The sequence below is a fragment of the Micropterus dolomieu genome, linkage group LG11 (genome assembly GCF_021292245.1).
Source record: "Micropterus dolomieu isolate WLL.071019.BEF.003 ecotype Adirondacks linkage group LG11, ASM2129224v1, whole genome shotgun sequence".
Lineage (NCBI taxonomy): Eukaryota > Metazoa > Chordata > Actinopteri > Centrarchiformes > Centrarchidae > Micropterus > Micropterus dolomieu.
In genome coordinates, this window is record NC_060160.1 from 19306931 (window position 1) to 19334767 (window position 27837).

At 41.9% G+C, this 27837-nt stretch overlaps 3 protein-coding genes across 4 annotated transcripts in view; 1 reads left to right on the forward strand and 2 right to left on the reverse strand.

Annotated features, from left to right (window-relative positions):
* Positions 1-175: 175 nt before the first annotated feature.
* LOC123978567 (kelch-like protein 28) lies at positions 176-5708 on the reverse strand. The gene is made up of 6 exons (XM_046061867.1): positions 5613-5708; positions 4448-4708; positions 3714-4351; positions 3143-3586; positions 1318-1526; positions 176-1230 (listed from the first exon to the last, which is right to left on the reverse strand). The coding sequence occupies exons 2-6, from the start codon at positions 4706-4708 to the stop codon at positions 1067-1069; spliced, it is 1716 nt and encodes a 571-aa protein (XP_045917823.1). The 5' UTR covers positions 5613-5708; the 3' UTR covers positions 176-1066.
* Positions 5709-7128: 1420 nt separating this feature from the next.
* On the forward strand, positions 7129-23156 carry LOC123978863 (TOG array regulator of axonemal microtubules protein 1). 2 transcript variants are annotated; one of them, XM_046062393.1, is made up of 23 exons: positions 7129-7386; positions 7923-9098; positions 10721-10787; positions 12129-12254; positions 12473-12733; positions 12851-13134; positions 13217-13446; positions 13945-14045; positions 14142-14306; positions 14416-14481; positions 14766-14935; positions 15035-15206; positions 15568-15804; positions 16223-16346; positions 16588-16693; positions 16946-17181; positions 17612-17770; positions 19960-20086; positions 20184-20299; positions 21057-21240; positions 21385-21604; positions 21716-21802; positions 21894-23156. In XM_046062393.1, the coding sequence occupies exons 2-23, from the start codon at positions 8067-8069 to the stop codon at positions 22148-22150; spliced, it is 4527 nt and encodes a 1508-aa protein (XP_045918349.1). In that variant the 5' UTR covers positions 7129-7386; positions 7923-8066; the 3' UTR covers positions 22151-23156. The 2 variants fall into 2 exon arrangements, with proteins under 2 accessions (XP_045918349.1, XP_045918350.1); XM_046062394.1 differs by having other exon boundaries at positions 15038-15206.
* A 623-nt stretch (positions 23157-23779) lies between these two features.
* Positions 23780-27837, reverse strand: part of ccdc28b (coiled-coil domain containing 28B) — a 7715-nt gene continuing 3657 nt past the window's right edge. The window contains exons 3-6 of the mRNA XM_046062395.1: positions 27019-27188; positions 26646-26800; positions 25328-25350; positions 23780-25202 (exon numbers count right to left, since the gene is read on the reverse strand). Coding sequence (XP_045918351.1) covers positions 25148-25202; positions 25328-25350; positions 26646-26800; positions 27019-27188 — 403 coding nt within the window. The 3' untranslated portion in view covers positions 23780-25147. The remainder of the gene's footprint in view (positions 25203-25327; positions 25351-26645; positions 26801-27018; positions 27189-27837) is intronic.

Consider the following 27837-nt stretch of genomic DNA (forward strand, 5'->3'; position numbering starts at 1 on the left):
GCCAAAACATGGAGGTTTTTAAATGGCTCCGAGGATGAAGCAGATACTACTGGCAAATGCTCGTAGGAGAATTTGTCGTTCACCTCTACACTGACCCTTGAAATCAAACTACAAACACCCCCCCCCCCCCCCCCCACCAGTGCAGAAAAACATTTACAGGCAATGCACTAGAGGATATATTCATTTCTATATATTTCATTTATACTATTTACAAGAGAGAAAAAGGCAGCCCTTTGAGATAATATAAAGATGCAACTTTTCTCTTTTTTGTGAAGCACTGATTTTGATGCAGAACTCCTGCGTTGCTGAGCCCAAGCATCAGTTCTGCACACAGACACCTAACAAAACAAACAATCAATCCTATCTGACATGCATGTACCCCTCAAACATACACACGGACATCCACACTACATGGCCAACAACCACATATTCATACCACTACATGAGCAAACTGCAGTGTTCTACAAAATTTGAACACATGGTTCCAGTTGCAGCAGGAAAAACAAAATAAAAATTAGTTTTCAGGTGAGTTTGTGTTAAAAACAATAAATGTCATGAAGAACAAAAAAAAAAAAAATAATAATAAAATAAAAAAAATAAACCACACACACACCTCGATGTCTGCGAACACAACAGAATTTTGAAACAAAAGTGACAAGTTTTCTCCCACAATCCTCTGGGAAATGGCTCAGAGTCCTCATTGTGGTCCAGCAGCAGTAGAGCGGTCGTCTCCTCTTGCCCGTGACAACAGCCATCCAATCATCTTCCTCTCTCCCCCCCGCAAAACTTTTACAGCGCTTTCTAATCTCAGCAGCCAGTCTGTGGTCCCCCTCTAGCCAGCCAGCTAGCCCGGCACATCCATCCACCCAGCAGGCTCTCTCTCCCTCTCTCTCTCTCTCTCTCTCTCTCTCTCTCTCTCCCCCTCCTCTGGTGTGCACGTTGGTGTGCAGAGCACCTCTGCACCTGGAGGATGAATGTGGGGAAGGAGGAGGAGACGACGACAACAAAAGAGAAAAATCTTTGTGTCTAAGTTCTCTTATTGGGTCCTAGCTGGCTGAGCCATAGGTCAAAGGGCAGTCAGACCAAAGTTGCAACGGCAATACATCATGCCGCTCGAGTCCAACCAGCTGTCCGAGATAGGGTCATAGCGCTGGACAGTGTTCAGGTAGGACGACCCAGAGTGACCTCCTACCACATAGAGGTAGTTGTCCACGATGGCAGATCCCACACCTGGAAGATGATGTCACGGTCATATGTAGCGAATTACATACACCTCTAAATCCTTAAATCTGTAGTTAAAACTTGATGTCTACTCACCAGTGCGTGGTTCATTCATTGGCCGACAAGCTGTCCACTGGTTCTGATGTGGATCATACCTCTCAATGCTGGACAGGTGTGACACTCCATTGTGTCCGCCCACCACGAATATGAAGCCCAGCATGACACCCACTCCGAAGTTGATCCTTTTATCTGCCATGGGGGCTACCATTTCCCAGGCATCCTTGCTGGGGTCGTACCGCTCCACGCTGTGCAGAGCAGATGTAGCACAATTAACAAAGTCCAAATGTAACTTGATTCGACTACACAGCCCTGTACAATTCCGCAACAGACCCCCAGCTAAGCCACATTTCAAGAAACTCTATAAGTGAAGCAACAGCTATCTGGAATATGTAGTATGCTTTGGTTAACAGTCTGAAGTACTGTTAAGTAGGGCTGGGCAATATGACCAAAAATGTTATCACGATCAAAAATTTCGTGTCAGTCGACACAAGTATTATTAATTGTGTTTTAAACTGTTCATTATGGTCAGAATATGATGAACACCTGCAAGACAGTAGATCATTTCACCAATCTGAGGTAGAACATTCAACATAAAGTCTTTTTTCAGTGCTTTTCCTAACAAACAAAAACAAACATCTTAATAGAAAAGTGCTGATTTGTTTAGGATTCAAATTAACAGTGACAAAGAGGACAACAGTTCAGGTGGTCTGATTTCACACACATACACCCAGTGCAACTACTAATGAGCCCACCAATGGCAGTGATAAATTACCAGACTTGACCAGAGTCCAATGAACCCCCCTGACAGCGACTGGAACACTGGGAATTTGGGATTGTTTTGCAATGTGCAAGGACATTAGCACCGGGGGGGGGGGGGGGGGGGGGGGGGGGGGGTGTCCCTGTCCAAAACACATTCTCCTGAGGGGTTTTGGGAGTCAAGGAAACAAGCAACAGAGACACTGCTCTCTAGAGATCCTGTGCAACAACAGAGATCTAACCAGCAGCACAGAGTCAGGCACCCTCTCAATGAAACTTCTGTTAGGACTCTTCTTCAGTCATTAACAGGGTACTGGCCATTTTCTCAACAACACTCCATGTCCTTCACTTGATTCCCAGTTCTATTAAATAACTAACAAGCCCTTGAGGGAGAAAGCCAGGTTAGGAGGTCTAAAAGAGCTAGAAGCTTTTCACAAAGATCAAAGACCCTTTTATTTAAATAAACCTTAGATTTCTGATGTCAAATGTCATCTGTTGGAGCAAAGAAAGGTTAGTTGCATGTTTTGATCCTATGTGGTGTTCTGCAGTCTTCAAATTATACAGAAACACATACATATATATATATACATACATATATATATATATATATATATACATACATATACATATATATATATATATACATATATATATATATACATATATATACATATATACATACATATACATATATATATATACATATATATATACACATACATATATATATATATATATATATATATATATATATATATATATATATATATATATATATATATATATATATATATACATACATACATACATACATACATACATACATACATACATACATATATATATATATATATATAAAATGAGCAGCTACAGAATGAGTGATTCAGTGCCTTGTTAATTATTGGGTTATATACAGAATAAGATAACAGTTATTAATTTTCATGTAATTTACCGATTAAATCTGCTGCTGTCCAAATTGTACGGGGACTGAATGCTTTCCTATTCACCATTTATACATACAAATAAAATGTAATATGTTACATACATACAATATGTTACCACAGGTTAACCAAAAACAGAGCATATCCTCTCTCAGTGGTGGTACCTGTTCATATGGGCTGGGCCATAGCCGCCAATAGCGTACACCATGCCATCCAGTACCGCGGTGGCAAAGCAGCTGCGGGACTTTGTCATAGGTGCTACAGGCTGCCACTCCTTCAGCTTGGGGACATATTTCTCGACTGACTGGAGGTAATACTGGCCGTCATAGCCTCCGAGGGCGTACAGCTCGCCAGCCAGGACCACCACCCCGAGTGTGCTGCGGCATTCAGCCATCCGCTCCACCGAGGACCAGGTGTTGCTTTCAGGGTCCCAGCTCTCGACTGTGCTCTCGTGCCTCCGATAGCTAATGCCCTGTCTCATGTGCGTGGCGATACCTCCAACCACATACACCTTGTGGTCCAGCACTGCCACTCCAAATTCATATCGGGGTACACTGAGCGGCGCCAGTCCTATCCACGAATCTGTCTGAGGGAAATACATTTCCATGCTGCAAGAGTAAAAACAGTATTATGATTAGCCTGTTTGTTTTTAAACACAGAACATAAAGAAGGCATAGAAAATATAGTAGCCTTTTCAAAAGTGCTTAAAAATTATGATCTAGACATCATCATTACCTTTCTAATGTTGCAAATAGTCCAGCCTTGCCTCCTACTGCAAGCAGGACCTTCGGGGCACATCTGGGCCGTGCTGACAACACAGTCTGATAGGAGAGCCGGTGCTCAGGCATAAAATGATATTTGAGGGCCTCGTTGAGCAGGTGCTTGCACGCATGATCATCTCTTATAAGGTGGTTGGCCTCATACAGGCGAGTGAGAAATTTGACGCTGAGGAGTGGAAGGCGAACACAGTGCAGCAGCTGAGCCAGATGTTGCTGTCGTTCAGTTACGTCATATTTGATCCACGATTCCAGGGCGTAAAATACAGTCTCCTCTGTGACCACCTTAAGGCAGTCATTGGACACAATTTCATCTAACTCGGCCCTTGTCAGTTCAAAAAACTCCTCTGTCTGACAAACTTCCTCAAAGTTCTCACAGATGAACTTGGTTGCAGCCAGGCACAGGTCATGACAGCCATAGGTCTCTGCAAAGCGGGAGATGCCAATACAGTTCCCAGCGTCCAGCTGGCTCTCTAAGAAGGAGCAGCACTCCTTAAGTACTAGCTTAACCTGGAGTAAGTTGGCAGCCGGTAGCAGAGATTCAACCGTTTCCTGGGAAATAAAAACTGTGCCAGTGTAGGCGTACTCAACGATAGCCTAGGAGAGACAGTAAAAACATCACATAAACAATAGCTATGGTACAGCAGTTAATCAGTGCAGTTTATAATTGTGTCTTGCTGGCTCCAAGCATACCTGCAAGGCAGTCTCATCGATGCACTGGAATTCCACCTCTGAGGTCTCCTTTTCCGACAGGTTACCCGTGAACATGGCCTTGAAGTAAGGGCTGATGCTGGCCAGCACTACTTTGTGGGCATGGATCTTGGCATCACCCACACGGAGGACAATGTCACATAGTTCGTGATCCTGCCGCAAGAGCTGGAGGCCTTGCAGCAGCTGCTCTGAGTGAGGCCGTTTCAGACTGGCAAACATATAGGACTGGTCCTGCTGGTCCATCTGAGAGCAGGAATCCACATATCAGTGCAGTGTTGACTGTGTTGACATTTTTTCAAAGGCTAGTGATTCAGTAAAATGTTCTGATTAACTGGCATGTTATCAACAACCAATGGAAATACAGCAAATCCTAGAAATGAACTAGTTGTCACCTTGCCCATGAGACTACAAGCCGGAAAAGTCAACAAAAAATATAGGCCTGTGCAACATGACGTAATTACAGCACGCGATAAGGAAACATCCCTGGGCAGTTATGCATTCAGGGATGTTTTGAAGTAATGCAGTAGTTATAGACCCGTTGTAAGCAGTCTGTGAAGCAAGCTAAAGATGCATGATGTTCTAAATCCAGTGCTAACGCTGCTTAACCAACCGTACTGGACAGAAGACATACACATTTCAAGTTAAGTGCGCATACGCTGCTGTGCATTTATGCTTTGCAACATTTAATCCCAATAACGTTATCTGTTACTTTGTTGACTGATGCCTTGACTTGATTTCTGAACGGAGGACATGGCTAGATCAAAACTCGGTAGCTATCCTCTTAGCTTTAACATTACATCAGCAGACAGCTAGTTGTCGCTAGCTAAGACACAGTAAACCCTATGAACAGCTTGAATTTTGCAAAACACACACACAATGTCCACGGTTTCATATTGATATTAACATCGGCGTTCACGTGAACATCGTTATCGTCAACAATGCTCAACACCAGCAAATACACAGTGCCTATATCTCTGTCTCATTGCACTGCAGTCAGCGAAGGTTAGCTGCTAAAAATAAAACACGGTTCCTGTGGCTAGCTGCATCACTGATTGATATACAGTAACATGGCTGACAGATGCAAAACGTGACGTTATAGCTAGCTGTCAGATATTATTTGTATATCGTGACAGAATAGAAAACAAACCTGTAACCTATAGTCCGTCTGGTGTGCCGCTGTAATGACCGATTTTGCGGTGGCGGAGTTCAGCAGCGACGAGTGTGAACCCCGGGCGGCTATCAGGAAAACAACCTACTGCCAAGCTAGCCACAAAGCTACAGATGAGCTCTTTTAATAACGAGCAGCACACCCACTTCCGCTCTTTTCAAAATAAAACGACACGGAAAAGCACTGATGTCAGCAAGCGACGAGCCAAGAAAATGTGAAACAATAGTAAGCTTTACCTGTATTTTTAAAAGGATTTAAAAACATTACTCTGCAGAGCTTTTTGATAGCAACAAAGCACACACCGCAGTATAAGTATGTGTTGTATAAAAGTATATACTTTATAGCAATATAAACTATCTAGTAACAACTTAACTTCACTAAATGTATAAAAATAATTTCAGCAAAAAATACTATATCTTGTCAAGGAAAGGTTCTTCAAAAAATCTGTTTTAATATAATACTCACATATGTAGAGTGTTTTTGTGTGTGAAAGTTAGTCAATGTCAGTGAAATATATATATTGCATTGGATTATTATTGATGCTTTCATTTGTAACTAGCATTTCACTGTTGTAGCTGGTCCAGGTGGAGCTAATTTTAACTGATTTAGATTAGATTAGTTGGATAGTTTAATCCATCACAATGCATCATATTTGAAGCTCATCCTGGGATATGTATTTAAAAACTAAATTTGGAAATTTACAAGTAATTGTAGCTGTCGTAGTGGAGTATAAAAGTAAAACATTTGCCTCTGAAATATATTGTGAGAGAAATATTGTGCATAAAGTTGCTTAAATTTAAAGTAAAGAAAGTCACATCAAAAGTGTGCTTTAGTACAATACTTGAGTAAATATACTGTTTTCATTGTTTTCATTTTATTGTTAAAAGCCTTTTAGCATACATTTTAGAACCTCATTTGTGTCCCACAACATGGGTGCATCCCTGAAGGGCATTTTAGAAATCATCAATTAGAACTATTCTAAGGTCTAAGTGACCCAAGTTTTTTTTTTGTTGTTCTAATAAACCGTGGATGTATAGATGGCTAATAGAATATACTATAACATACATTCGGGATTTGTTGCAGTCAAAAATGTAGTGGATTAAAAAGTATAATATTTGCATCTAAAATATATTATGAGTTAGATATTTATTAAAGTTGCCTAAATTTAACGAATAAAAAGTTCAGTAACATGTTTATTTGGTTGTTCTATTAGTAATCAGTTTATAATCCGTGGATGTATGGCAAATAGAATATACTATATACAACATAGAGAAAGAGAATATATTGACTTTTCTTTATAGCACACACGCACACACACACATATATATATATATATATATATGTGTGTGCGTGTGTGTGTGTGTGTAAACCAGTGCACAAACATTAAATAAATGCATGTTACACGTTGTTTAGGTGGTTGTTTTATTTTAACTTTTCCACTGTGCTGATGGTGATGGTACAGTCTGGAGCAGGAGCCTGGAGGAGCGTCACCATGGGAGCGCTCAGTTTGCGACATGTATTCGCCATTTTGCTGCCTCGGCGTGTGTATGTGTGTGGGCTCCTCTCTGTGAGAGTACCTCTGAAGCTCCCAAACATTCAACACTCCAGACACCAGCTTAAACAACCAGGGGAAATGTCTGCACTTAGACAACTGTAGCTGCCGCAGCATGACATGGACATTTGGACGACGTAACATTAGATAACGTTAGCCTCGTCGAGCGTCACCGAAGAGGACCTGGGGAAGAAATGCAAGGTCTATTTTCTTGCTGTTTTTTTAACTTTGCTCGTCCAGTCAGCCAGCATTCACCACTAACACCATTAGCGGAGTAACAGTTAGCGAGTTAGCTTAGCGCCGTTTGAACGATGTTGCTGTTAGCTATGATTCTCTTTGGCTAACTAATGTAGGCTGCTTAACGGGAACCGTGTAGTCAGGGACTGATTGTAACATTAAGCCCATTGAATGCATTACTCAGTATCGAACAAGCGCCAATTCCACTTCATAGTTACTAATGTTAACAGTAGCAGAGAATATAGTAATGACGTTACAGCAGTAAACGTTATCTCAGTCATTCTGCTGATTACTAACGTTAAAGCCTGGCAGCCACAAGTGGTTGTGTGCTCTAATCAAACGTAGTTCATGGTGTTGAGTATCAATAAGACACTCCCTCAGTTAGAATAATGCACAATTACTGTGTTATAACATACATAATTACGGGGCCCCTTTCCCCTAAATCGTAATTTATTCAGTCCTGTGCCATGTTATTAATTGTCTATGTTTTGCATTCACAGCTTGACAAACAGGAGAGTGGTTTTCCATCAGCAACCACTCAGGATGAAAGCACGAAGTAAGGAGGAGGAATATTACTGTCCTCGTGGGATTGTGTTTGCTTTTTTGGATTCTCAAATTTGACCACATCCATAAGACCATCAATAATGATACCCGGATTGATCTCCAAGGAGTTACACAAGCAGCTTCTGGACCTGAAGAATTACCAAAATCGCACAAATGGGGTGGAAGAGCTCAAACATGTCCTCTCAGAAGTGGACATGAAATCAGTCCCATCTGGCAGTATTGACGAGTTCATCAATTTTCTCCCGCGACTTCTGGGTGACAGTAATTTTAAAGTATTATATGGCACCTTACAAGTTTTAAACTTGCTCATTCAGAAGCTAGATACAGGTGTAGACAAATATTTTAAACAGATAGTCTTAGTGGCTCTGAAGGCCCTGGGGGACACTCGCACCCTCACCAGAAACGAATACATGAATGTGTTTCGACAGCTGATGAAAAGTGTGGCGCCGCAACAAATATTGGATCATGTCATTGGCAACTTGAAACACAAGAATTCAAGGGTTCGTGAAGATGTCCTTAACATCATTATGGCAGCTATGCTCACTCATCCTAGGAAAGATTTCAACATCCCCAAGCTTTGTTTTGAGGTTGCACCATACCTGGCAGACAGCAAAAAGAAAGTCCGTCACGCCGCCCTTGAGCTGTTTGCTGTTTTTGACTATTGCCTTGACACAGGGAAAAGGCAGCCCCTAATAAAAGCTGTGGACATGGTCGAACTCAATGAGGATGCAGAGGGTCTTATGGCAGCTGTACAGGCAAGACGAGCAAGGCACGTCCTTCCGAAACTCACCTCAGAGGGGATAGTGGAGTATGGCTTGGTGGTGCCCAAACCAGGACAGCGGTGCTCCCCGCAATATGGTTCCGGAGCTGATCTGGACTGGGTGATGAACGGAGGACGGACAAGCAGTGCCAGGAGCCACAGAACTGAACCAGACTGCGACCGATTGTACGGCTATGGGAGCGTAGGCTCCCTCACCGATGACCTTCCATTTCAAAGGAGGATTGTCAGCGCGGGTAAAGGGAAGAACAAACTACCGTGGGAGATGTCAAGCTCCTCATCCACTGAGAATGACCAGCAATGCAGCACCCCTAATGGAAAGTGCTCTGAACAGGTGGGGTCCACCAACACTGTCGACTAGCTAACATTTCCAGATTCAGCCCATGTTTCCACTAACTCTGTGATTCTCTGTCAAAATAAGATATACAGCTTTGAGGGATGTTCTGGTGTATTGTAGGTTAGTTTACCCCGATAACAGATGGAAATTTTGACATTAACGAAGCAGTTATTGACTCAACAAGCAATGTTCCCCTTATTTTTTGTTCTTAAAATACTCTTTGAAATCACCCAAAAATAGGGCTTAATCAGTCATTTGTTGACTGCCTGTACAGGGGATTTTAAGAGCACCAGAAGGTTTTTCATATTGACTTTGTTAATTTGATTGGCTCCCAATCAGCTAGCAAGTGCAGGCATTGCAAAGAGCATGGAAGGGGTGGTTATTTTTGTGTGCTTGCTTTTTCCGCCTCCCTTTTAGACTTGTTTAGTTCACAGAGGAATTATGAAGCTAAGCCTCATTAAAAATTAATCTTCAAAAATCTGGGGAGTTGGCAATTTGTGTACTGTCAGAATTTTACACTAGTTGTTTGAACAAGCTGAATCACACCCAAAGGCACCAGGGAAGTCCAGGGAAAGAAAATTAAATGCAGCAGATAGGGACAGTTTTATCTTACTACACTACTATTGTCATCTGTACATGAGTGCTGTTTATTTTTTAACATTATTAGCAATCAATCGGTATCTGTTTGCAGGGTAACAATAGGCCAAGTTGTTGAATATGTGGCTCTCAATTCATTATAAACAGAGAGAGGAACAGATCCCAGAGCATTTCAGGATCAGTGACTATTCCTGGAAGAAAAACAGTAGATGACTCATTCCCCTGCAAAGTGACACTGTCGCTGCAAGGATGAGTATCCATTGTCTCGAGAATAGGCCCTGTAACAATCTGGGTCAACCTACCACTTTGTCAGGTTAAAGGACGTACTGGAATGCATACTGGATCACATTTTATTAGCTAACAAACTAGAATGCTTTGTTAAACATAAGCTTCTGTAAGCTCTTTTCTAATAATGTCTATTGGTTTTGGATGAGTGTGTTTGTTTCATGAGGTATTACTTGACCCTTTTTTGTTCTGGAAACTATTATCCAGCTCAGAGCCTCCATTTGAAAAACCTTCTGTTTACAGCGGTGTCAGTTTCCCAGCAACCCCATTACCACACAGCACACTTATCGAAGGGGGCGTGAAGTATAATTGGTAATATCACAGGGGTTATGCTTGTAAAACATGGCTTATTTACGGCTGTAGTGTTGATTGCTATTGTGCTAAGTGCTCCACACACACACTCTCTCTCTCAAAGGCTGAGATGCATGAACTGATGGAAAACAGTCATAATTCTCTCCCAACTATATTCATTTATGTTGGACCAAGATTTCAAAGGTTGCATTTAAAGTTTCATGGGAACAGTTAAGATCTAAGTCTGTTTACAGTAGCAGAAGATTCACCTAATTGCCAGTGTCTCTTGTCTGAGCTGGCCAAGTATCTGCTACATCCCTTTGTTCAGGCCAGTGGATGGAATTACATTTAGACTCCTGTTTATTTAAGCATTGCTTTACATTCGTTATTTGAACTTCATCCACTTTTGTTGCAATTAAAAGAAATAATGTTCTGCCTACTAATAGGTCGCCAGTGAGGATTTCCCTCACCTGTCCAGGAAGCTGAGTCCAGAGACTTACATACCCAGTTTCAGTAAGTGCCAGTTCTTCTGTCTCCCAACATTACACTCACATGTATCCCATATGAGGTTACAGTTATTTGGTGACCATGACAGGACTTCAGCTGGACTCCAATTAGAGTGCCTTTAAATTGGATTAGCATGCTGAATCAGAGAGGTCACCATGCCGTATGTCACTAAATGCCCGGAGATGAGCACGCTCGCAGATAAGTCATACCTGTTACGAACACGCCAGAAGAGACCATTACACAATACCACCCACCAACTGTTTAGTTTTCTAAAAATCTAGCCTGCTGGATGTTATGACTCCTAACAGAAAATAGTCATCAAACTCTTAATAATTTTACCTTAAAAGTTTCACATTGCCGGATACACTGTATGCTTTCTATGGAACAATACTTACCTCAGTGCATCCAGTGAACAGATTCAGAGCATGCTGCAGTGAGGCAGGCTAATTGTGAGAACATAATTCACCCCTAAATGTTACTCAAGCTTAGTCAGGTAAGACAATGTTGTAAAAAGTAGACCCTGCTGTAGCTCTTGCAATTAGCCGACTGCAAAAGAAAACTAAGCCTAGCAAATGTGTGGTGTCACTGACACTGTAACTGTAGCAAGGGGTCGTAGGTTTATAGCTTGTCAGTGGCATCAAGTTAAAAATGACCTGCCAGCTGCTGACTACCCATCAGTTTGGACACAAGCAGAAAATGTTGGGGAATGGCCAGATTTATGACAGCAAAAGCCATTGTTGCCTGCTAAATTATTTTGTCCTCACTGAATCTTATGTTGAGTGTTATCACTGGCTATTAGATTCTGACCACTTGCGCAGAGATTACACTCACTTCCAATACTGCTACTAATCCTTAATTTAAGATTACAGTGTAGGACGTGTGCTCGAAATATTAGAATGCAGTCTTTTTTTCCTATAACAATCAACTGTGTGTGCTGCCAAATTGTTCTGTTCTTGTGTAACATTTTTGTGTAAATATCCAGTTTATATGGCTGCAGCTGTGTGTCACTCCCTCTACATAGCCTCTTGTGTGTCCCAACTCGCTGTTCTCACTGGCAAGACTGGACTTGAACATTTGTTCAGTGCAGCAGTCAGGCACAGACATTGAATTATGTATTAAATAAGGTTTTTAATAGACAATAGATAGAATAGAAATCAATACCAGAAAGAAAGAAATTAAAGTAGCCGAAGATAGTAACTAAAGTTACACTCATTATATCCGCTTTGTACTATCCCCTTTTTAAGTCATCAGTTTACGGGAGGATTGTTACTGTCATTTAATTTATCAGAGTATTGGGCAACCCTGATAGGTATATAGAGTGAATGGCAAAATATACTTTTAATGTAGGTTCTGCAGAGCCTCAGAAGCCACACTCCTCCAGAAGGAGGGCGTCCCCTGCACGCCTCAGAAGAAGTGGAAGCCTCAACTTAGACCCAGACATCTTTAAAACCAACTTCTCTGACACAGATGTTGGTAAGGAGTCATTACTTCGTACCGTCACTTTAAAGTTCCTTTTGAATGTGTTCACATACAGATAAGCAAGAAAAAATCAGGAAAAAATGAATAATAAGAACTTGAGTCACATAAATGGACAGTTTTCAGTATCCAGCCAGCCATGAGCCATAGTTCCACCTTGTTACAACCTACTCAGTTTTTCATGGTTCCTGACCTGTGAATATCCTGTCTCCCAGTGGCACCCAAGGAACACATGATCTCAAGAAACCCCAGTGTTGAGCGCACATTTTCCCTCCCCTCGAACCCCACTACGTCCGGCTCCTTCCTACTGCCCTCTTACCCATTGGCTACACTCCCAGGAGGCATGCTTACTCCAACACTGTCCCGCCGTCATGCAGACTCTTCCCTCTCTATGTCCAACACCTGGCCCAACAAGAGAGAGAACAGCCCTCACCAGCGAGACACCAGCCCCTGGAGAGACACAGGCGCAGCCAAGGGTAATGTAGTGAAAACACCTAAGTCGTCATGTGGGCTGTCAGCTGAATTTAAAAAAAACATTGTGGCTCCTTTGTGTCATCTGTTTTTTCTTATCCTCTGTGTACTACCCCTTTTAGTCGACCATCTCTCTAGCAGATGCTCTCCCAGGCCTCTCCGTGCTTCCCTCATGAGTTCTTCTTCCACTTCGTCATTCCGTCGGGCTCTGAGCAGTACCAAGGCAACCCTGTCTGTCTCGCCAGTTGTCCCTACAGCAGAGCAGGTCCAGTCCCACAATGGCCAGAGGTCCAATGCTCCAGGCAGCCCTCAGAGTCAGCAGCTAGAAAGGGACCTTCATCTGGACACTGATAGCATCATTGCGGTGAAAGAATCTCAAGAGGATGATCCTCTGGACATGCAGGAGGTCAGTAAACTGTCTGTTTTTCCACAGAAAAGATAAATAAATATATATACAATTTTTGTGCCAATGTGTGTTTTGCTCACAGATGTTGAACTCTCTGCGCTCATTGCGCAACAGCGCTGCCAAGAAGAGGGCCAAAGTGAGCCTTAGCAGTTCAGATCAAGATCCAGACAGCCCTGACTCAGCTGTGAGGCTGGATCTAGGCCTGGACTCTCCATCACACACCTCTCCAATGCTTACAAGCTCAGCCAGTGAGAGTGGTCTTTCCAGTCTGAGCTCAGTTGCTAACTCCAGCTTCAATGGCATCAAAACCAGGTAGAGGATCTACATTTTGTGTATAGTCACTGCACAGCCACTGTCTGCGAGTAGACTCGTACTTTAAATATCATAGGTTCCTCCGGTAGAGTAGATAATCCAATTGGATGTTATTTTGCATATTTAGCAAGGCAAAATAAGACATATTAAGGAGAAACTCTGCATGTTTTATCATGTGGGAGCTTTATTTACATATGTCCCATGTAAACAAAGGCATAAAGACACTGTATAACATGTTTTCAAATGATGCATTTGATTTTACGATTTCATTATTCAAATTGTGTTTAATTTGTAATGAGGATCATAGTATGTGGGGGACATTAGTCAGCTCTAGTACCTGTTGTTAAATTCCAGTTAATTGAGTAAACGTTGTCACAGAGCTGGTGACGGGTAACAGCAGTGGTAACACAGTACCCATCTTGTGTTTGTTTGACAATGTGCTGAAATGTGTTAAGCAGTTTTCCAGCATCATTTGTCACCTGTCACATCTGTCAACAGTCCCAGAAACAGTGCCTCTTCAGAAATGAAACCTCGCATTGCAAGAGTGCCTTCTGCAAAACTGCGGTCTTCTGTGTCCATGGACTTCAGCAGCCTTCAAGGTATAAAAGCGATAAAACGGTTTTGCCCAATCTGTTTTATTGTCTATTATCTATCTTATTTATGTCTTTGTTTTCTGTTTTTTTTTTTTTTTCAAGGATTGTCTCAGAAGAGCGAATTGTCGTCTGAGGTGGGTGTTGTTGGGCAGCGAGTCACTTACTCCAACGGATCAATCAAAACTGAGGAAGAGACAACAGGGCCGTGCCCTCCACTGGTCAAAGCAGCCTTCCGTGAATCAGTCAGAGCTCTGAAGCCTGCCAAAGGTCCATAAGCAGTGATATCAAACAGAGCTTTTCCTGGATTTTCCTGGTAATAGCATTTTGTGTGCTTAAATAATTAAAGCCATCAGTATTCCTCTCCTTTGGTTCTTAGGATCTCAGAGTCACAGCAGCAGAAACTCACCAGCCACAGAAATGTCCGAAGGAGTCATTGGAAGAGGTCGGTCTCACAAGTCATCGTTCAGTTCAACAATAAAAGTTCTGTTCTGTTGCCAAGGTCTTCTAGCTGAGTGCTGTTTTACAACAGATTGAAAGGAGTTATGCAGAAACATTGCCAAAGGTTGCAGTGGGCATTATTTTCCAATTTGGAAACGGAAAATATTGCTCACTGCAACAAAATTCTCAGTGTAAATAGATGGTATTACTGATTATTCTAGTAGCTGAGAAAGTTTGGTGTCTACCTCTCTGATAATACATTAAAGCAATCCCCCTCATGCTTCTCAGGCATGTTTGGCACCACAGTGTCCTCCAGCCGTCCAGGAGTCGGCTTGTCACTGGAGCAGGGTGATTTTGAGGCCAAACCCCCCACTGATCCCTCAGCAGGCATCTACAGCCATGCTCTGTCTGGCAGTCACCCAGACGGTGATGACAGCCCACGTCCGGATGAGGTTAAGGTTAGTCACACTTTGTCCTGTGGTAAATCATAGTATGTCATGCAAAATTTCCAGATACCAAAGTCCTACCTGGTGTGTTTTCTACCAATGCATGTGCAGCAGAGGGGGAAGAATGCAAGGTTTAGCCGAGAGAAGATGAAGCTGCAGTGTCTGGATCAGCAAGAGGAGCAATTCAGTCAAGGGAACCACACACGAGACAAGATTCGCCACCGAGTCCGACAGATGCTGTCTGACTCGCCCACTGAGGAGAATAGATTATTAATAATCAAAGGCAAGAGAAAGATTTGCAAACCTCAACCAGCTGTTTTTATTTTGCGTATAACTTTGTATTTCTTTATACTGTGGGGTTAAAGGCAGAGTTTACATTCTAGCTTTTCCAAAGATTTTCTTAGCTTCTCATCGATCTTTGGCTGCGTCGAAAAGTGTTAACTATATTTGATATACTGTATATATGCCAATGTAAAAAGCCAGTGTGGAGAAGAATGTCTTTATCCACTAAAACACATAAGGCATACATTTATATCATTTTTGTTGCCATATTGCACTTCCTGTGTTGTTTTATATTTTATCATCATGCTCAGCTCATAATGTTTGCAACCAGAGACTTGAAAAGTTGATTTTCTCATATGTAGATCTGCATCTGAACGGCAGCACACTGACCTCCACTAAAGCAGATCTTCTCTCCGAGGAGTCCCCTATCAGCCCCACGAGTCCCATCAGCCCACCAGGACACCAAAGCCCCATAAAGTGCTTCACTCTGCCCCACCAGCCGAGCCCGCCCACTGTTCCCCCCAACCCCAAAAACCCGTCCCGTCTTAGGAGGGCCCCTAGCCTCAGCAGAACCCGACCATCCCTGTCCCACAGCTCAGGTTAGTGGGTCTAACCTGAAAAACTAAGACTTCATCTACCTGCTGCACCAAGTGACAAGCTCAATCGTCTGTTTTTTAAACTAAAAAATGTGCATCTTTATTATGCTGCTATGTATCATCTCTCAGTTGGTCTGACACAGGCTTGTATTGTAGCAATATTCCGCCGCATTATTAATAGATGAACCAGTGCTTTAACAGGTCTTTGTTGATAGAAACTGTTGGAACATTAATTAGACTGTCAGAGCCATTAGAGCATGGGTGAATAAGATGTTTGCTTTGGATAATGTGCCACAATGCTATGTTTTGACAACCTACTGTTAATGCACTGCCGCCCACACACGCTGCTTGTTTTCAGACTGATAGAGATGTAACATGAGACCGAATCTGTGTGTTGTGTGGTGTCTGATGGGCCATGTAGATGAGCTCTCCCCTGGTACTGCTGGCCACAAGAAAAATCTCTCGGAGCCTCCGGAGCTGTGTCCGTTTTCCAAGCCTGAGCAGGCGCTGACGCAGAGCTTCAACCTGCTGAACTCAGAAGAATGGTGAGAAACACTTGCATGTTTCAGCTGCACTGCTTTGGAAGAGAATAGTTTTGATCCATCATACTAATAAATCAAATCTAGGGATCCTACAGAGGTTTCTAAAATATAGAATAGCATGACAAATGCACTTGCAGGTGTTATGATACAAACACCACGATCAGCATACTAACCAGGAAGCGTATCTTCTCTGCTCTATCAGTCTATGAAATGGCCACCAACTATCTTTATTCTTTTACTTCAGGGAGAAGAAGATCGAGGGTCTGACATTCCTGCGCAGTCTGGCTCACTACCACTCAGACACACTCCAGGGCAGGCTTCATGATGTCTGCCTATCTCTCGTTCAAGAGGTACTATAACTTTGTTGTGTAACACTCCCACACCACTTTGACCTATATTCATTTTGCTAGTTTACTCCATCTGAACTTGCTTCACTTCTAATTTATCTATATTGATATCTGATTTTGCAGATCACTTTCATAAATCCGTGCCTTAGTAATCAGGCTTGTTTAGTGTTTTTGTCAGAGTTATGTCTTTATCTATATTTGATGCTGGAATGATCCTGTTACCCGTGAGGTATTAGTAATGTCCATCTTATTCAGGTGAAGAACCTGCGGTCAGGTGTGTCCAGGGCTGCAGTGTGTACACTGGGCGACCTATACACCCACCTGCAGAGGGCAATGGACCAGGAGCTGGAGGGGACAGTTAAAGCTTTACTGCAGAAGGCCGGGGAGTGTAACGCCTTCATTAGGCAGGATGTGGATGCAGCACTGGACTGCATGGCGCAGCACTGCACAACCACTCGTAGCATCAGTGCTTTACTCTCTGGGGGTATCAGGTCAGTGTGTCTGTCCACATACACACACAGTGAAATGCTGTTTCACTACACTTACAATATGGAATGTCTGTGGGTTCTTGTGAGGCGGCTGTGGGAAAGTGGGTCGTCCATTAATAGCAGGGTTGGTGGTTTGTGCCCACGACTCCTCCTGTCCATGTGTCAAAGGGTCCTTGAGCAAGACACTGAACCCCAAGTTGCTCCTGATGGTCAGGCCAGCGCCTTGCATGGCAGCCCTGCCGCCATCGCTGTGTTTGTGTGTGTGAGAATGGGTGAATGAGAGACAAAACTGTAAAACGATTTCTCTGTTAAAATAGAGAAGTGCTGTATAAATGCAGTCCATTTACCATTTACTTTTGTACTGTTCTTAATACCAAAGGCTTTTTGAAATTTCAACTGTGAATTGCTGAAGTGGTTTCCCATCTTCCGATAGTCACCTTAACCCAGTGGTGAGAAAATGCACAGCCCAGCATCTGGCAAATCTGGTAGAGAAGGTCGGTGCTGTCCGTCTACTGTCTGGAGGTAAAGATCTCAACGACAGAATCCTACCTGCCGTCACCAAACTCACTCAAGACTCCTCACAGGAAGCCAGGTATGTAGAGGCTCATTTTTTGTTGTTGTCTGCATGTGTTTTCAGTAAGGTATTTACAAGTTAGAGCCATCGGGCCTCATTCATGTGTGTACACACAGATTTGATTTTGGCTTTTGCGTTGGCCTAAACTTGAGTGCAATTCATTTATATTTTCAGTTTTAGAAGATGCTGGTTGGAATGAAACAAAGAGTTGATGGGTCTACCAGCTAATTCACAGATAATCCTTAACATGGTTTGTAGAAAATTCTAGGCCATTCAGTGGCTAATAAAACACAACTCATTGTGAAAATACAAAATATGAAATTTTCCAAAGGATTTCATCCTTTCAAAATTTTCAGGTTTTTTTTTGTTTGTTTTTTAGAAAGGTCTGGTTAACCATCAAAGTAAATAAGATGAGTGATGCTTGAAAGTGGTTGCTGCATGCTATGAAATCCACTGAGTGACAAGAAAAATAGACTACAATGTAATGCAAGTTTCTAATATTCAGTTTTTTTGACACTATCTGAGGATTTTACTCCTCGGCCCTGTTTCAGAAAACAGGATTAGTGAAAATTCTGAGTATGTTAAGACTGAGATGAGGGAAACTCTTGAATTTTCCGTTTCAGAGGGCGAGATCAGATAATCCCTAGATCAGTAACTCCGGCAACTGATGCTGTGAATCAGTTCTCCTCCCGAGGAGGTTAGGTTCACAGGATAAGTTTGAAAACCACCAGTTTCTCTCTGACTCCTCCCCTCCCGCGGAGCCTGAGGCGGCTTTCTGACACACCGTTTCATTTCCTCATTCATTCTGTCGATATCAAAGCACATATCTGAACGCATTTACATCTTTAAAAACTTTAAAATCCTGGTTAGACAGGCGTTTTTGTTTTTCACCCAAACATGATCTTGAACATGACCGCTTTATGATCAATCTGTCATCGATGTAAGGACAGATCTCCGCACATCTTGGATTTGTCCTCAGCACAGAATAAAATTTATGTCCATCTTTAACGCTGTGACTCTGTGGACAGTCGCACTGAAAACACTTCCTGTGTGCTAAATTACTGCAGTAATCACTATTTAATATGTAACCTATAAAACTGATCAATGAACAATAATCTTTCATATTGTAGGCTAGTCGCACAGTTTGGAACATTCTTATCATCGTTAACAACTGGAGATAATGTGACTATTTCTGAGTGAGGATGACTGTGATGCAGCTGAAACAAATAGGCCTAAATAAGGTTTATAAGTGAGTTTTTCTTTATTCACTGCTGATAGTCTGAATGTGTTTTGACAGCATTAGTAAAATACGGAATGAGCAAGATTTTATTAATGTAAAATAGACGTCTAAAACTTTAAGCTATAGACACATTTTCCACTGCAAAAAAAAAAAAAAAATGAATAAGCTAACCTGCTGTGTGTGACTGTGACTTTACAATCACAGGTCCATGAGTAAACTGGTTCTTATATTTGATCTATAGGCCTACCTATTTTCATAATTAGGCATTTTGTCCTGTCGGGTTAGAGCTTAATAAATATAGCCTTCCTAGTTAAAATCAAATGTAATGGGCTGTAGCAATTTATCATTCATTAAGGAAATTCCAGTCGGGTAAATAATGAATGAGCAACGCTGTATAGTAGCCTAATAATGTTAACGCATTGATCCTTCTTCCACTTTTATAGCCTATCATGGTCTGCTTTGGCACGCATTCTTATTAGGCCTACTAGCTCCACTCGATTCAAATGGAGACTCTGCCCTTATTTACCCGTTGCCATGGTGAATCGTAGTATCGGCAATCCATTGATGATGTCTTTTTTTCACCCCCATGCACAGGCTCAACACACTCAGGGTTGATTGAACTTATTCTGATCAGCTGTTCTGGAGCTGAAAATTTCAAAGTTTCCCACCTCAGGCTTAATCAACTCAGAGCTCAGGGATAAGCTCAGAGTTTGTTAAGCCTGCTTTCTAAAACAGGGCCCTGGTCAGTGTTGATGCTGTTGTTTGTTGGTTGTCTATCATTTTGTAATATTTAGTTGCCCTGTGTATGTAAGTAGGAATAGAAAAGATTGTTTCAATATAATGCAGTATTTCCTCCCACTGTCCAAAGACATGCATGGACAAAGATAGCATCACCGCTGAGAAGCCACTGTTAATATCTAAAAGTGTCCGAGTTCTCACTATTGCACTGGTTCCCACACGCCATCAGGTACTTTGGGCGTCGGATGCTGCTGTCCCTGTCATCCCACCCTGACTTTGACAAGATCCTGGAGAAATATATCCCCACCAAAGACCTGCCGACTGTCAGAGACACGGTCATCACTCTCAAGACAAAGGTACAGTGTTTTTTTCTTGTATGTGTTTATAACATTGCTGTTTTTGGTACAAGTCAAACTGTCATCTTCCCTGGACACTGATGGGTTTTTTTTTAAGGGTCTTGGTGAGATGCCTCAAGACACCCAGTCAGCCAGGGGTAGACGCTCCCTCCCAGGCAGCGGTACAGTCAGAGCCTCATCTCTCACCAGGGAGCCACCTAACCAGACCATCAGGTGAGTGTATATACCAACCAGTAAAGCAGTGTAAACTAAATTCTGCCTTGTAGCAGAGGTGTAACTTAAGCCTAGTTCACACTACACGATTTTTACCCGATTTGCTGCTCGGCGACCATCAGACTGTGATCGGGGGTAAATCAGTGGTCGATCGGCGGTCGCCAGTTGTTATGTGTGAACTACACAACAACACATTTCTGACACCTTGCCGACGTCTGCCAGATATCTAGCCTGCCAAATATCTGGAGGAGTTGGCCGACTTGACATCCACATCCAGCCAATGAGAGCAGGCAGCTACTTTTCACCGCAAAACACTTTTTACTCTCTGTTGCACTGACAATCCCTGCTACCTGTGTGTGCTAATCCATTCTTTCATCCATATTTTCTGTCTTTATAATTGGTATCTTCATAATAACAAATAACAGTTGTTTCATGTGTAGATTTACGTCATTTCCCGTTTCACATTTCACGTGTGTTTTCTTGACAAAACGTGGTTTGGAGACCAGCATCGGGTGACAGAGTCCTTATCAGGTCGTGTAGTGTGACCCCCTGTCACTGATCAGTCACGTAGTGTGAACGCCACAACGACTTCAAGACGGCAAGTTGTGTAGTGTGAACAGCACTGTCATTCGCCGACGCTGAAAGTCGTGTAGTCTGCACGAGGCATTACATAAACTGCATAATACACAGTGAAAGTGTGTTATTTATACTTTCCTCGCAGTTTTATAAACAGTTTGTTGTATTTCATCATCTACAGGGAGTCTAATAGCCATTACAGCTGTAGATCTCAGACACAGAGTATTGCAGACAAGACTGAATACATCAAGCAGCTCTCAGGTCTGCTGGGTTCAAAGGACTTCAGAGAGAGGATCAAGGGAATCGACCAGCTTGCAGCCGACTGCCAGCACAACCCCAACATGGTCATCAATAGTATATTCCAGGTTAGTTCTTGCATTTATTTCAAATCCTATCAATATTTCTTTATGTGCTTTACCATTACCACTATACAATTCAGTTTCATCATGAAAACCAAACTCTCTCTCTATTGCCTTCTCCTCTTTTCCCTACGGTTTCCCTCCTTTCAGGTGTTTGATGCCTTCAAGGCCAGGCTGCAAGAGTCCAACAGCAAGGTCAACTTGCATGCCCTCGAGTCTCTACAGAAAATCATCCATTTCTTGAAAGACAACCTGTCCCAAGTGGTCAACATCCTGGTCCCAGCAATTGTGGACAATCACCTCAACTCCAAGAACAACGCCATCTCTTCTGCTGCTATTGGAGCTATTAATGCACTTATCTTAAATCTTGGTACTCATTTCTAGCATTCACATTATTTCTGGTAAAGGTGAAATTAGAAGCTCAGTCTAATTGGAGAATTGTAATTATTTGACTGTGTGATTTTCTTTGTTTCCATGTCAGATAACATACTTCTTCTTCAGCCTTTGTGCACCAAGGCTCAGTTTTTAAACGGCAAAGCAAAGGTGGATCTTATTGAAAAGGTTGCAGGTATGTTTGTTGTAAGAATTAAGAGCACTGTAGTTTGTTTTAGCCTTATTGGTTTGAATGTCTGACCACCTCTTGTTTCTTCTATTTCCAGATCTTGTGACAGAGCTCTACCCTCGCAAGCCCCAGATGGTGGAGCAGAAAGTGCTGCCCTTGCTGTGGCATCTCCTGAGCACCTCTACCCACAGCGGCACTATTCAGGGCCGGGGCGGCAGCGTGAGGGGTGCTACCGCCAACCTGTGCCAAGCCCTTTACGCTCAGATGGGGCCCAGCCTGATCGAGTGTGCTCAGGCCTCCCAGCCTGCCAATGTCCATAAATGTTTAAATGAGGTCCTGAGGACCTTGTCCTAAAGGTAAATCCAAACACAACCAAATGTTGGAAGAGAAGAACGTTAACACTGACCTTACTTGAAGACGGAGATGTTCTACATTTCTTACAGTGCCTGCACTTTTATATCAATAAAGAGAAAGTCCTTAAAAATTAGGAGCTCTTATTCTTATCTCAGTGAGATTTCCTCTGGTACAGAAGCATAGACAATTGTAACATACTGACATCAGGTCTTACACATACTCAACCTGCTCTCTTTGCACTTTGAAAAGGTAGCTCATTATCATGACAGACTTCATGAGTTTTATATTTTACCATCCTATTCTTTGTCATGCTGTTGCTTTTTTTTCATAATCTAAACATGTACTGTAGACAAATCAGACACTATTGCAGAATGTAAAATTGAAATGCACAATATGTGGAAGACAGGGACCTGAAAGATGTATATTTTTGCTGTTTCATCAAATGCGATGTGATTTTTTCAAAATGTCTTATGCAGTTGTTTTGCAGATTAGTAAAGCAAGATTAACAAAAATAGTACAAAATACGTTTTGTACAGCTCAGTTGTGTATTTGCACAGTATTAGCTTAATCTGTTATCATATGCTGTATGATGGTACAGTTTATAATTTAACTATTGTGTAATGGTTTAAAAGTCCTGTTAATGATGTGCTGAGTTGGTACTGTCTGTCTTTTTTTCCCCCTTGCATGAACAAAATTTACTGGCAGAATCAAAATCGTGTATATTTTTGTTAAGGAGTTATATATGTACGCTGATACCTAGATCAAGGTTGGGTTCAAACCATTTCCCCTGGATGGGGAGAGCGTGAAAGGAAAAGGAAAAAGGAGATGAGTTTTACTCCAGGTGTTGCCCGAGAAACCATGAAGGCCCATATCTGATTCTGTGTCAGTATAGTGCCAGTCTTCAAGTAGCCTTTTAACTCATCTATTGTTAAATTATATTGAACTTGTTTGTGAACAAGAGCAAAGACAGAATGCTATATAAATAAAGTGTTTTATTTCTGTAAAATGAACTTCCAGGTGCCTCATTCAAATGTTAATAGGATTGGAAATGGGATAGAGGGGAATTGACCACAGCAATTCGTGTCTAAACTTGACAAGTTACATTTGACTGCTTCTCAAAATGAAAGGTGAATTAAATTATATCCAAGAAACACATTATATGCTTTATAAGGTACCTAATTTACCTTTATTAATCAGTCGGTACGGTTACTAAATACACATGCGATTCTTACCAGCTTTTACCAACTACCAGCTTTCTGTTTTGACTGTGCCTAATTCACATAAGGCTAAAGGTAACCAGTCTCCTGGTGAATTGCCCTTCTTAATATGTGAAGTAACAGTAAGTACTCGCTGTGAAGCAGAGCTGCAACAATCAGTCGATAGACAGAAAATTAATTGGCAACTATTTTGATAATCTATTTGTTGTTAAATATTGTTTAATAACAAAAAAAGCCTAAATTCTCTTTATCCAGCATCTCATGAAACAGCATCTGATTTTCTGTTTTATATCACTGTAAACTGAGTATCTTTGGGTTTAGGACTGTTGGTCAGACAAAACAAAACATTTGAAGACATCGCTTTGACATTTTTAAGCATTTTCTTAAAAATTAATGAATCGAGAAAAGAATCTGCAGATTAATCTTTAATGAAAATAATTGTTAGTTGCAGCCCCACTGTCAAGGATCCAGAATAAGAAATGTATTATGTCACTGTAGAGAGCTCCCAGGCCAAGGCCTTAGAAAAGAGGTAGGCTTAGCAAGCAGTATAAAAGACTTCTGTAATAACCAAATACACCAATGCTTTGACATGCCATGATGTTTTAGATCGATCACTAATATCATTTTTATTGGCTTTTCAGGAATTAAATATGGCCAAGGTGCATCGCTGCCAACTTTGTAATTAAATACAATGCAAATCTTACTCCCCCTTACTTTTAACTATAAAAGTAGCTGCCATTTTGAAATTGTACTGTACAGAGATTTATGCCAGCGGCATTACTCTGAGGATGTGCTGTCCAAGACAGTGTAATGAGAAGTGAATGTCAGACTGGACAAAGTCCCTGTGACCCTAAATGTTACAGCAGGTGATTTTTACAGTATTTCAGTAGCAGGTTGGACAAGATTGCGCTTGGAGAGATGGTGCTACTCATTCACAAAAACAAAGTATAAAGGCAATCCTGATAAAGCACAAAATCTCCTCCATCACCAAGTTATGTTAAACCATTGTCAACAAATATAGTAGCTGAACTGCACATTGGCAAAACACATAAACCATTTCCTCACATAGTCCCTTCAAAATGTACAGTTATAACAAAGGTTAACCCTGCTTTTATTAAGTCCAGTCTGATTTCCAGTATTAAACTTTAACAGCAAATATATAAAAATGAGGGAGTGTATTCAGGATAATAGCAAAAGTGAAAACTCCCTTTTAAAGTTCTGAGTTAACCACAGTGGTGTTGTCGATAAGGGCAAAAATGTATGCATACTATGGCCAATCCTTAGCTTTGCTAACAGAGACAAATAGCTTCTGAAATTATGGAAAAGAGGAGGCATGATATAAAAATCATACAAATTCTTAAACTATCATGAAATGCACTTTTTTGTGAACACAAATCTATAGAGAACCAAAGACTACACCTGGATTCAGTTATTTGTGACCAAATGATGTAACTAATAACAGGAGCCAAGGCCATGCTGAAAACTTTAAAACAACATATGTCCTCTAACAAAGCTGTTCAGTAAAGCCTCTGATCATTTCTTGTGCCATGATTGGGGGTGGGGGGTTTATGATTTTGGTTTGAGTGTTCATTTAATGCTCTGCTGCTTCGAGTCACTGTATTGTTCCCTCGGCTTCGCTGACCAAATGGAAAAATGGCCCCTCCTCCTGTGGATCTTTCCATTCCCTTATTAAGGCAGCCGGATTAATGCCATGGCAACCTGGACTGGTTAGATGGTGGGAGAAGATGTGTGTGGTCGCCATCCTCCGCACCTCACTTTGTCAGGGACCAGATGTCTTGGGCAGGTCCTGGTTCTCAGCCAAGTGGAGCTTTTGTCTGAATGCGGACACATTAAGGATTCACACAGAAGGTGTTTGAACTGAAAACAGATTATTTAAAACCAGTGTCTGCGCCCCAGAGTGCCGGCTGATTCCCATAAATTAACATTTGGGAAAGGATACATTGAGGTGCTGAGCTCCTCCAGCTGCAGGGACAAATGAAAAAATGGATGAGAGGTGTATCATTTACAAAAACAGCCTAAAATAGAAACTGATGTGGCAGCACAAGGGACTAACCACTAAATGTGATCATATTACATAACAGCCTGTGTGTCAGGTCAATATCCGATAACATTGTTTACAAAAGCAAATGGAAAACTTCCCTGCTTATCCACACAAATCACAGTCACTTCACAGCCCATCTGCTCTGAGGCACAATTGCCTACTGCTGCTACAGCTAGCAAGTATTCCTGGCAGCAGAATCTGTAATGAGCTGAAGCCTTTTTCCTCACCTCCCTCTCACACGCACAACACTGCAGCTTCCCCACAGCCAGCATACCAGCCTGAGGCGTGGGTAACCAGGAGCCACACACAAACACGCTAACAATAGAAACGCTTTCAAGGCATTCTTGGACTGCACTATCACTGTCTGCTGGATAATATTTAACATTTAAACATATTAGAAACCCAGCAAAGCATACGACAACGTTAACGTTGCTATATGATTAACCTCAGACTGTCTTTACTCTATTGTATTTTTTTAATAGGTTTGGTGCATACAACAGACTGCATGTCGTGAGCTCGACCCATTAACACTGCATACGTGTGATAAATGCCTCACTCTCCTGAGCCTCAGAGCAGCAGAAATAGTCTGTGACACTTTGTTGGCAGTTAATAACTAAATTTGGGTGCTCCCGTGACCTTATAACTGAATTCACTCCCGGTTTGATATTGTTTTTAAGCGATAAATAATTGGATGTACTCAATGTTCGGAAAATGCATTCTGGTACGCTGCTATAAGGTCACAGCTATAAAATGAAATACACGTATTATAATCTATCAAACTGCATGCCTTCATTCATTCAAGACATTGGACCTATAACAGAGGTTTGCCTGTCAGCTTGTTATTTGTAGTTAAAATGTCTCACTGGAGAAAACAGTGCTATGTGCAAGTACTTTACTCCATAGCCTCAGGCTTTTTATAAAACCCACAGTGAAACCTGCCTCACTCTGCGCTAAGGAACTGCTAACATAACTAAACTACAGTAGACTTTCAGTGGAGAGCTGTAGTGTCACATGATGCAGTTTCAGTAACTTGTGACACCATGGCAGCAACGATCATGAACCTCGCACGGATTTCTTGCATGGAAAAAGTGAAATCTGAAAAAGGTACTGAATGTTAAAACATTCATACAGGTTTATGATCTGGTGAAAACTGAGATTATGCATCTCTCAAAAACACAGATGAGGATGACCCTGTGCTGCCGTGGTTTGTGCTTACGTTACAGAGCAGGTGCTCCAGGTTGTGGTCGGAGGCGCACTTCCTCTGGTCCTCCGAAAGCTCCTCCACGTGGCTGTCGAGGCTGAAGTGCAGCCGTGCCAGCTTCTCCTGCATCTCGCGCACATGCTCCAACTGCTCGAAGGAGCACACCTTACCTAGAGTTCAACCAGACAGGGGTCACTTCTGAGGCACAAAGTGTCATCTCATTTGTTTAAAGTCAAATGTATTTCCATGGCACAAGGTGTGTAAAAATAGCACCACAGCTATTTGATTTCAGTCTGAATCATCAAATAAAGCCACTTTTCAACTGGCTTTATTTTCAGCCCGTAACAGAATACTCCCTTGGTGGCCTCTCTAATCAGAGTTATCTTACCAAAAGCCTGTAGTTTGCCTGAGTGGAAGTCGTTGAGAAGGTTGAGGAGGCCTCCCTCCATCTCTCTCACGTCTGAGACATCTGTGAGAAATGAGTGCTGCAGAGGAGAGGACTGGACTACTTTGCTAGGTCCTGCTGGCTGCGGGGCCCTGGGTTTCTCCTTGTGGGGCCTGCAGAATAACAAACATCACAATCATACGTAATCTGTTGTTGTAACTTATTGACTCTCTTTCATTACATTTTAAGGTGAAATGCAATGCTCATCTATTTCTGCTATTCCCAGAATGGCTTTGGACAACCCTTAAAGTATCACAACATCATGTTAGACAGACTGAGGCACTGGGTGGGGATCTCTGGTACTGCTCTAGAATGGTTTTCATCCTACCTGTCAAATAGGAAGTTTTGCGTGTCTGTAAACAACTATGTCTCCTCGTTCTGTCCAGTTAAATATGGTGTGCCTCAGGGGTCGGTCTTAGGACCCATTTTGTTTTCCTTGTATCTGCTTCCCCTTGGACATATTATCCATAAACATGGCATTTCTTTTCGTATTTATGCTGATGACACACAAATATACTTGCCCGTCAGATCCACAGACCCTGGAATGCTGAGTTCACTTAACAACTGCCTTTGTGAAGTTAAGAAATGGATGTCAAATAATTTCCTCCAGCTGAACTCAGACAAAACAGAAATCCTGGTCATTGGGTCTCAGCAGATGGCAAATCAAATACTGCCATCTGCTGGTTCCCTAGTAAATCACATTAAGCCTGTGGCAAAGAACCTTGGTGTTTGGTTTGATAGTAATTTAAATTTCGAGCAGCA

What these genes read in the sequence shown, in the direction of transcription:
- LOC123978567 (XM_046061867.1), bottom strand. Translation starts at nt 4,708, where the DNA reads ATGGACCAGCAGGACCAGTCCTATATGTTTGCCAGTCTGAAACGGCCT. An exon ending in TCGATGAGACTGCCTTGCAG is followed by an intron (nt 4,352 to 4,447) that starts GTATGCTTGGAG and finishes TGTCTCTCCTAG; the next exon opens with GCTATCGTTGAGTACGCCTA. An exon ending in GGCCCAGCCCATATGAACAG is followed by an intron (nt 1,527 to 3,142) that starts GTACCACCACTG and finishes TGCTCTGCACAG; the next exon opens with CGTGGAGCGGTACGACCCCA.
- LOC123978863 (XM_046062393.1), top strand. Translation starts at nt 8,067, where the DNA reads ATGATACCCGGATTGATCTCCAAGGAGTTACACAAGCAGCTTCTGGAC. An exon ending in GCCTATCTCTCGTTCAAGAG is followed by an intron (nt 16,694 to 16,945) that starts GTACTATAACTT and finishes CATCTTATTCAG; the next exon opens with GTGAAGAACCTGCGGTCAGG. An exon ending in GACTCCTCACAGGAAGCCAG is followed by an intron (nt 17,771 to 19,959) that starts GTATGTAGAGGC and finishes ACACGCCATCAG; the next exon opens with GTACTTTGGGCGTCGGATGC.